At 51.8% G+C, this 9,233-nt stretch overlaps 2 protein-coding genes across 7 annotated transcripts in view; one reads left to right on the forward strand and one right to left on the reverse strand.

Moving 5' to 3' along the window:
• The window catches only part of ADA (adenosine deaminase), a 32,740-nt gene extending 31,314 nt beyond the window's left edge, over positions 1–1,426 (forward strand). For both annotated transcript variants that reach the window (XM_011928984.1, XM_011928985.1), the window contains 2 exons: positions 553–655; positions 1,103–1,426. In XM_011928984.1, coding sequence (XP_011784374.1) covers positions 553–655; positions 1,103–1,116 — 117 coding nt within the window. In that variant the 3' untranslated portion in view covers positions 1,117–1,426. The remainder of the gene's footprint in view (positions 1–552; positions 656–1,102) is intronic.
• Positions 1,427–1,909: 483 nt separating this feature from the next.
• Positions 1,910–9,233, reverse strand: part of PKIG (protein kinase (cAMP-dependent, catalytic) inhibitor gamma) — a 100,190-nt gene continuing 92,866 nt past the window's right edge. For all 5 annotated transcript variants that reach the window (XM_011928988.1, XM_011928987.1, XM_011928990.1 and 2 more), the window contains 2 exons: positions 6,386–6,559; positions 1,910–2,662 (listed from right to left, as the gene is read on the reverse strand). In XM_011928988.1, coding sequence (XP_011784378.1) covers positions 2,583–2,662; positions 6,386–6,536 — 231 coding nt within the window. In that variant the 5' untranslated portion in view covers positions 6,537–6,559 and the 3' untranslated portion in view covers positions 1,910–2,582. The remainder of the gene's footprint in view (positions 2,663–6,385; positions 6,560–9,233) is intronic.

Consider the following 9,233-nt stretch of genomic DNA (forward strand, 5'->3'; position numbering starts at 1 on the left):
CGGGCGAGGTGGCAGGCGCCTGTAGTCCCAGCTACTCGGGAGGCTGAGGCAGGAGAATGGTGTAAACCCGGGAGGCGGAGCTTGCAGTGAGCTGAGATCTGGCCACTGCACTCCAGCCCGGGTGATAGAGCGAGACTCCGTCTCAAAAAAAAAAAAAAAAAAATCCAGTGAAAGCTATCAACCCTCTCCCCAGAAAGGTATGTGCAGCTATGAAGTCTTGCGCACTCTCTTCAGGTTGTTCTTAAATCCCAAGCTGAATGAGTCCATTCCTGCAGGTGTCTGCGGGGTGTCTCTGGCCCCCTACATGCTACCCTGTCTCTCAAAGTTTTCTCCAACTTCCTTCTCACAGCCCTTTATCATGTAATGACACATTAAGAACACAACCTCATGGTCTCTGCTCTGGCACTTGCTGCCGTGTGACAGTGGACAAATCCCTCCCCCTCTAAGCGTATCTGCCCATGTTCAGTGAAGAGGATGGACTATCACTACATTGCTAAGAGCTGCCTTCTTTGTTCCCTGGTTCCATGTCGTCTGCCATTCTGGCCTTTCCAGAACATCAATGCGGCCAAATCTAGTTTCCTCCCAGAAGATGAGAAGAGGGAGCTTCTCGACCTGCTCTATAAAGCCTATGGGATGCCACCTTCAGCCTCTGCAGGTAGGTTCCTGTCTGGGTTTCTGGGCGGTTGCCCCGTCCTGGCTGCAGCCTGGCTTTCTGTGGGACTTCTAGCAAGATGCCCTTCCATTCTTGGGCAGCGCCGAGAATGTGTGATGACTCCCCGGTTCCTGGGCCCTGGCTGGGAGCAGCGTCTCATTAGATTGGCTTGTTTTCTACATAACTTCTTGAGAGGCTGTTCTAAGGGGAGACTTTCTGAAGTCCAGTCCCAAAGGTCTGGGCAGTTTGGGACATCTCCATGGCTGCCCAAAGCCAAGGGCAGGGAGTGAGGCCCAGGCCTGTTCTGCTCCTTTCTATGTGGTCTTGGCAAGGCATCTTCTTGACATCATAGGAAGGAGTTCCTTTCTGGTTCTGGTGTTCTGTGATTTTTACAACATCCTGGGTACTACAAGTTGCCTGATCTTTCTGCTTCTCTGAACCAACGAGCAGGGCAGCACCTCTAAGGACGCCACCCCTCCAAGACTTCGCCCTGTGGAGTCACCCCAACTCTGTGGGGCTGAGCAACATTTTTACATTTATTCCTTCCAAGAAGACCATGATCTCAATCGTCAGTTCCTGATGCTCCTGAAGCCTGTGTGTCCATTTCTGCACCCAAGTATACCTCGGCATGGCCGTATCACTTCTCTGATTATGTGCCCTGGCCAGGGACCAGCGCCCTTGCACATGGGCATGGTTGAATCTAAAACCCTCCTTCTGTGGTAACTTGCACTGAAAATCTGGTGCTCAATAAAGCCCATGGCTGGTGGCATGCAGCAGGTGGCATGTAATTTGGTGGTCTTGGGCAGGCCGATATGGGCAGGGTGAGCATGGAGAGAGCCGGGTCAGCCTGCTCAACAGCAGGGCCTGAGTCCAGGGGCGGCTGTGAATGCTAGGCCAGAGATCCCAATGCTGTGGGCCAAGAGGGGTCCAGAGACTGTCCTCCTTCCAGAAGAAATAAGGCTTCTCTGGTTGTCTGCTCAAACATTCCCTGAACTCTCAGCCCCCTCCTAATTCTAAGTTTTAAGGAGTAGACCTTCCTTTTGGGTTCCTGAAGCTGGTGGCTAGGGTGAGAGCAGATGAGATGGAAGAGGGCTCATCAGACACTGGCCTTGGAGGGTGCTGGCCTCTGCAGAATGCCAGCATCTTCTCAGAACCGTATGCTCTGGGAACCTGGGGCAGGTCTGGCTAATTGTGGACTTGGGGAAAATAAGGCCCAACCCGTTTTTGCTGTGTTAAGGAGAAATAATCTTAAGCCAGTCACACAAATCATCAGCATTTATTTCCTGGGTCCTAGGTGTCAATTATCCTGGTGGAAAGGGTAGAGGTGGTCAGATCATTTTGAGCCAAAATCCCTTCCCTAAAAATGGATCTGTGGAGCTCCATGAGGGAACCTCAGAGTGCACAATGAGAGTTTAGCTAAAATGGCTTAAAAAACGTGAATTGATTGTCAGCTCTCTCCGTCTCTGCTGAAAAAAGGTTTAAAATTTTTACAAAGTTTAAAAGTGTTTTCTAAAAAAGGGACAAGCAGGTCTTGACCCGGAAGATTGGGCTGGAGAGGAGGTGTTGGTGTTGGGACAGGGTTCCTGCTCGGGCCGCTCGCAAGAGGAGCGTTCCTGCGTGGGCTGCTCACTGCAGGGCAGGGCCCCGCCCAAGTCCCGGCGCCAGCTCAATAAATAACATCTTGTGGTTACAGTGTCTTGAAAGTGTACCTGGGCACGGTGAGAAGGTGGTGGGAATGTGGAGCCTGTGGGTGTGGGCAGAGGGCTTTCCCGGAGTGGAGGCCACAGAGGCCTCTGGGGAGCCTTCTCAGTCTGGCCTGGTTTATCTGGGACATGGGGCTCAGAGAAGAGGCTGCTGGGCCAGTGCCAGGGTTCCCCCTCTGGGAGGGGACAGAAGGTCTCTCGTCCAGCCTTCTTGGACAAGGTCAGATTCAAGATGAGGTGGTCCCATCGCTGCTCTGGGGCTGGTTGCCAGCTTCCTTGTCTGGGGCGCTTCCCTCCGCCTGTCCTTCTGGAGAGGAGAAAGAGGTCTTTCTTGGGCACATATACACAAAGTAAAGCACAAAGGGAGGTGTGAAAGGGCCCAGCCAAACTGATAGCAGTGGATATGCCCTGGGGAACAAGACAAACTGGATTGAGGTGGTGGTGGCCAATGGGACTTCAGCCTGGTCTGTAACATCCTTTTACATGGAACTGCACATGGTGTTAGTATAATTAAGAGTCAAGGGCCATTATGGATGGGTGCTTAAAGCATCAAGTGAAGGGCTCTTGAAGGTCGTTGTATTTGTGCAGGTTCCCCAGAGGGAGAGGCCAGATGTTAAGTCCCCAGTGTGTCACAGGTGCTCAGCAAACGGCAGCTGTATTTTTCTTTTTTTGGGGGGATGGGGTCTTGTTCTGTTACCCAGGCTGGAGTGCAATGGCACAATCTCGGCTCACAGCAACCCCCACCTCCCAGGTTCAAGCAGTTCTCCTGCCTCAGCCTCCCAAGTAGCTGGGATTACAGGCGCCCACCACCATGTCTGGCTAATTTTTGTATTTTTAGTAGAGACAGGGTTTCACCATGTTGGCCAGGCTGGTCTCAAACTCCTGACCTCAGGTGATCCGCCTGCCTCGGCCTCCTAAAGTGCTGGGATTATAGGTGTGAGCCACTGTGCCCGGCCAATGTTCTTCTAAGACAGTAAAAAGCACTGCACCAGGCCAGCTCAGGGAGTGCCAGGGTGTGGCCTGCATCAGGGCCTGTGGGTGCCAACCATGCAGCATGGGATATGTGTTGTGCCTCCTCCTCAACTCCATCCTGCCAGACATCTTGGTGGGGTGAGGGGCAGCAGCAGGCTCACAGAGATGGAGCACCTCACCCAGGGAGTCAGGATACACACCGGGTCTCCTCACTTTCAGCTTTCCTTGAGCCCCCCTGTGCAAGGTGGGACAGGCAGCCCCCGCCACCAACTGGACCAGCAGTGCAGGATGAGGGGGGTGCCAAACTCACGCCCAGGCCCCAGTCTCCACACCTTCCTCCTCAGGCTGCATGATAAACAGGTGTCTTTTTGTAAGGTGCCCCATGTGGGGCCTGGCATGTGGGCAGAGCTCAATAGGTGGTACATTCTTAAACCCCAGTGACACTGTGCAATGTCACTATGTGCCCTACAAGCTCACCGAGGGCCTGAATTCAAATCCAGCCCAACCAAACCACACCTTTTTATCCTTCAGGCTAAGCCCTTCATAGAACCAGGAGAACCACCACTCTATAGCAAGCTCCAGGATCTGCAGATGGACGGGCACTTTCTTGTGCAATGCACACAGTAACATGGAGGTGTAACTAGGGTCATGATATGCACGAGAAAACCGAGGCCCACTGAGGTGAGCTGATTTGCCTGGATCAAGGGTGGAGAGCCCTGCCTGCCACCAAGGCTAGTACCCCTTCTACCAAATTTAACCTCTTCCAATAAGCAGCATTCCTGAAGGTTTATAGAGGCCTGACATCGGCACTGCTTCCTGTGCCCCTGCAGCAAGCTAGGAAGTGGGTGGTAGCTTGGGACCCTATCCCGAGCAAGCTGCCTAGAAAGCCTGCTCTTATTCCCAACGGGGTGGTGCCTGGAACTCTGTACTCCCCCTGCCTTGGGGAGTCTGCTGGACTGGGCCTGGCCCACAGCCCCGCCTGTGGAAACAGAACTGCTCACTGTGGGCTTCCTGGAAGGTTCCCTGGCCAGTCACTCGTGCCTGGACACCACCGTGAGTGTTTTCGTTTCTTTCAGTGAGCAGTGAGTGTTTTCTGTTCTTTCCTCAGGTCCGTTTTTTAAATGTCAGTCACCCTGGCAGGTGAATGTCACGTAGCCAGAGGACCCACACTTTAGGGAATCTGAGTCAGGGAAAACAGGTGTTAGGAGGGCCTGGGCACATGGGCCAGCAGCTACCACTGCTGAGGGAGAGAGAGACAGAACAGAGCTCACCAGAGCTAGGGTGAGGATACAGAAGCCTTGAGAGAGAGCCCAGGGCAGAGTGCCCAGTGTGGCAGCTGGACATGCTGGTCATTCAGTTGGTCAATGAACAGCCATTGATTTGGCACCTCCATCATGTGCCAAACGCCACCAGGCACCGAGGGCACAAGACACAGAGCCTGTGCAGGAGAAGCTCAGTCTAGAGCAGGACCATGATGTTCAGTGGGCTCGTGGAGGCAGCAGGGAGAAGAGGTGCCTCCCCCGTCTGGGAGGGGCACTGCAGTCAGGGAAGGCTTCTCAGCTGAGCAGATGCCTGGGTCTCTAAGAATGAAGAGAACCCAGCCAGGCAAGGGGAGAAGCAAACAGAGGTGCAGCGTGTGAAGGCCCACAGGGGCTTCTGAGCAATCAAAGTACTTTCCTACAGCTGGCGAGGGGATGAGAGTTGAGGCTGGAGGAGCAGGGTGAGCCCGTGGAAGTTCTGCCTGGGCCACATGACAGAGGAGGATGAACAGATCATGGGGCAGGGAAGGCTTGTGGGGTGGGGTTCCGTCGACAGGGTGCCGGGGGCTCTCTCTAAAGGCAGCCAGATTCTATGTTAACTCCCTGGATGGCCCGGAGCAAGCCCCCCAACTTCTCTGGGCCTCAGTTTGTCCATCTATAACATGAGAGGGCCGGGTCCATGCCCCCGCAAAGTCTTCTCTGTTCTGTACTTTTAATTCACTTTTGGCCACTGAGGGGCAAGAAGACTAGGGCTACCCAGGGAGGGGCAGGGCTGTGGCCCTCCAAGGACAGCCCATGGGGAGACAGATGCAGCCTGACGGCTGTATTGCACACACAGCCTCTGTGGCGCTGTGAGAACAGGAGGGAAAGGCCTCAGCCGTGCAGGGGTCAGGGAAGCTTCCCAAGGAAATTCCCAGGCTGACCATGGACTTGAGCCAAGGGGTTCTCTGGGGGGATGGAGGGGGTGGGGGTGTTCCAGCCAGTACTTGGGTGGGTGGATGCTGTGTCCTTTTGTCATTCGGTCTGTGGTTCCCAAGCACCTGCTGTGTGCCAAACAGAACGCAAGGCCTCTGCCCTCCTGGCACTCACATTTAGACCCATGAGACCTTGTCAGAGAGTGATGAGGGTCATGTGATTGGGGAAGGGTGATCTAGCAGTCAGAGACGGCCCCTTGGAGAGGCTTGACTAGAAACAGACCAAAGGTAGATGTGGCTGGAGGGTGGCAGGGAGAGGAGTGGCATCGAGTGAGACTCGGGCAGGGACTGGCCTACAGCAGGACTGCCCCAGGGCAATGTGACAAGCTTAGCTTCACTCAGTGAAGCCACTGGGGGATTTTTTTTGGCAGAAGCATAATGGACAGAATGGTTTAAACGAGGTCTGCTGGCTGCTGCATAGCGCTGAACAGGAAGGGAGGAGATGGGTGTAGGGAGCCCAGGGAAGCTGGCCACTACAGTCAGCCAGGTGAGAGCTGTGAGTGGCCAAAGCCAGGTATGACTGTGGCGATAGCGAGAGGTGGAGGGACGTGGGATGTATCTTGGAGGAGAACTGACAAGACTTATGGGTGGACTGGGGGGCAGGAGGACAGGAAGAGCCCTGGATGCCCGGCCAGAAGAGTCCTTGGGGCCTGACATTCGAACATCTTCCAACCTAGAGACTGCTGGACTCTGCCACTGCCCATGGGGCAGGGCTGATTTAAATGCGGTTTAGAAAGTGTGGGCAGTCTAGGACTTGGAGGCCAGCCTGGGGCCCAGCAGAGAGCCTCTGACATGCAGGAGTGCTGAGGACCTGCTGGCTCTAACCTGCCCCCTCGAGTGCCAGCTCGCCCATGTCTCCAGCCAGCTTCCTCACGCTCACAGCTTCCGAGTCTCCCTGGATGTCAGGGACCGCATTCCGACGGCCTGTCCGGTCACAGGAGATGAAGTCTGAGTAGGAGGACTCGACCTCCATCATGCCTGTCGCATTGCTCCTCAGGCCTGTGGGGACAGGAGGCAAGGGGGCAGAGGTAAGTCCAGATGCATTCTGCAGAGCGGACAGCTCCAGTTCCCCAGCACTGTGGCTTCTGTCAAAATGACAGTTATTGCCTCTTATTGAAAACAAAGCAAAAAGCACAGGAAAGTACAAAGAACAAAACAAGTCACCCATAATTCCATACCCAGACAACCACCATCAACATTTTAAAGAACATGGGCTCAGACTTTTCTTTAAATAAACTTACTGACAAACATGTACACACATTTATCAATACCACATGCCAGGCACTGGTTATATACTACAGATACCGCCATGAACAAATTGGCCGTGGTCCATGGCCTCACAGAGCTTACCATCTACCACAGGTGGCAGAGCTTACCATCTACCACAGGTGGCATAAAGTCACCTCATACCTAAGTCATAGCCTTGGTGCTCAGGGCTTCAAGGGAGAATGCAGGATGCTGGAGTGATCACTAGGACCTGATCAAGGCTGGGGGTCACAAAGTGACATTTTACCTGAGAACCGACGATGATGAGGCATCATGTAGATGGAGAGTGAGGGGAACAGCATTACAGAGAGGGGAACAGCACGTGTGAAGGCTCTGAGGGAGGGAGGCACGGGGGCTTGGAAGGACAGAAAGAGCCAGTAGGCAGGAGTATGGCGGAAGAGGGACAATGACACTGAGGACACTGCTGAGGTAGGCAGGAGCCAGACCACATCTGGAACTTGGTTCCTGAGGGGCTTTAGGCCAGGTCATGAAGGAGCAGTCATGCATTTTCAAAGATGACTCTGGTGTCTGGGCAGAGCAGTGCCGGGAAGGGGCAAGTTAGGAGGCTCCTGCAAAGTTCAGGTGCCGAGATGGTGGGTGGAGGAGGGTGGCAGTAGGAAGGATTCTAGATGTAACTTGGAAATCAAACCAAGAAGAAGTAGTGTTGGACTGACAGGTAATTTAGGTTTCTGGTGTGAATAAGTAGGTGGAGAGAAGTATGGATTGCTGACATGTGGAAGAACAAAGGGGGAATATTTGGGGGCATAAAGTCCTATTTGGCGTATCTGGTAACTTTGAGATGCCTGTGAGCCCTCCAAGGGGAGAGGTAATGTAAGTACATGGAACCAGGAAGCTGGAGCTCAGAAGAGAGGTGGAGTGGAGAGGAAAGATACGAAATTAGTAGTTCTTACTACAGAGATAGCAGTTCACAGCCCTGGTGCTTGGTGACACAGTCTAGAGAGAGAAGAGAAGAGCGCCACATATATAAAGAAGAGCCACATACATTTAGAAATGATTTGGGACCATACCTTATGTTGTTATGTAGTCTACTCTTTGGGACGCTTTAGAACATGTCACTAAGGCTCCCTCCACATGAATTTTGTGCCAGCATACTTGGATGGGCCATGATTTACTCTAGGATGAGGCCTCCAGAAATGAACACAGAGGTACTTCCCAGTTTTCTCCCGCCACACACAGCACTGGGCCTTTATGAAAGTCTCTGTGCCCATCCCTAATTATTTCCTGAGAGTGTATCTCTAGAAGCAGAATTGCTGGGCTAAAGGGAAGGGTGAAATAATTTTTAGATTTTTGACACATTTCCCAGTTGCCTTCCCAAATGGCATAGTGGTATTTATAATGACAAAAAATTGGCAGAAAGACTTATAAAGTCAGCACTGTTTTTATTTATATTCCCACCGGTAGCACATAAGATTGTCCATTTATGTACTCTTGGCAACAAGAAGTACTGCTACTATATTAACAAAAGGTTAATTTGCGAAGGGGATACTAGTATCTCTCATTGAGCACCTATGGTTTTCTGAAGGCAGTTAGATAGCAGTCATTGCATGGACTCTGGCTACCTCGCAGACCTGAATTAGTAAGTGGGAGGGATGGTCTAAGCACTGGCCTGACTTTAGGCATAGTCCAGACACAGTCCAGACATAGTCCAGTGGGGTGGGCCCACCCAGCAAATCCTAGTTCTAGACCCACTCTGGCAAATGCCCAATGTTTTCTATAGTGTGAGGATGTTTACTGCACCTGGTCAGTAAAGCAGCCTATAGGAAACCACCCAAATGTCCACTAGGAGGTTAGGCATTGCATGAATTATGAAGTATTTATTAAAAAGAAATGTGCCATACAGCCACTATGGAAAACAGTATGGAGGGTTCCTGAGAAAATTAAAAACAGTACCATATGACCGAACAATCCCACTACTAGGTATACATCCAAAGAACTGCCATTAGTATGTCAAGAAGACATCTGACCTCCTATGTTTACTGCAGCACTATTTATAATAGCCAAGATATGGAATCAACCCAAATGTCCAACATGATTGAATGGATACAGAAAATGTATATATACACAAAGGAATACTATTCAGCCATAAAAAAAAAAATGAAATCTTGTTATTTGGGACAACATGGATAAACCTGGAGGACATAATGTGAAGTGAAATCAGCCAGACACAGAGAGACAAATACTGCATGATTTTACGCATACGTGGAATCTTAAAAAACAAAAGTTGATATTGGCTGGGCGCGGTGGCTCACGCCTGTAATCCCAGCACTTTGGGAGGCTGAGGCAGGTGGATCACGAGGTCAGGATATCAAGACCATCCTGGCCTAACACGGTGAAACCCCCGTCTCTACTAAAAATACAAAAAATAAAAAAAAAAAATTAACTGGGC

This window comes from Colobus angolensis, unplaced genomic scaffold, assembly GCF_000951035.1.
Source record: "Colobus angolensis palliatus isolate OR3802 unplaced genomic scaffold, Cang.pa_1.0 Scaffold8, whole genome shotgun sequence".
Classification (NCBI taxonomy): Eukaryota; Metazoa; Chordata; class Mammalia; order Primates; family Cercopithecidae; genus Colobus; species Colobus angolensis.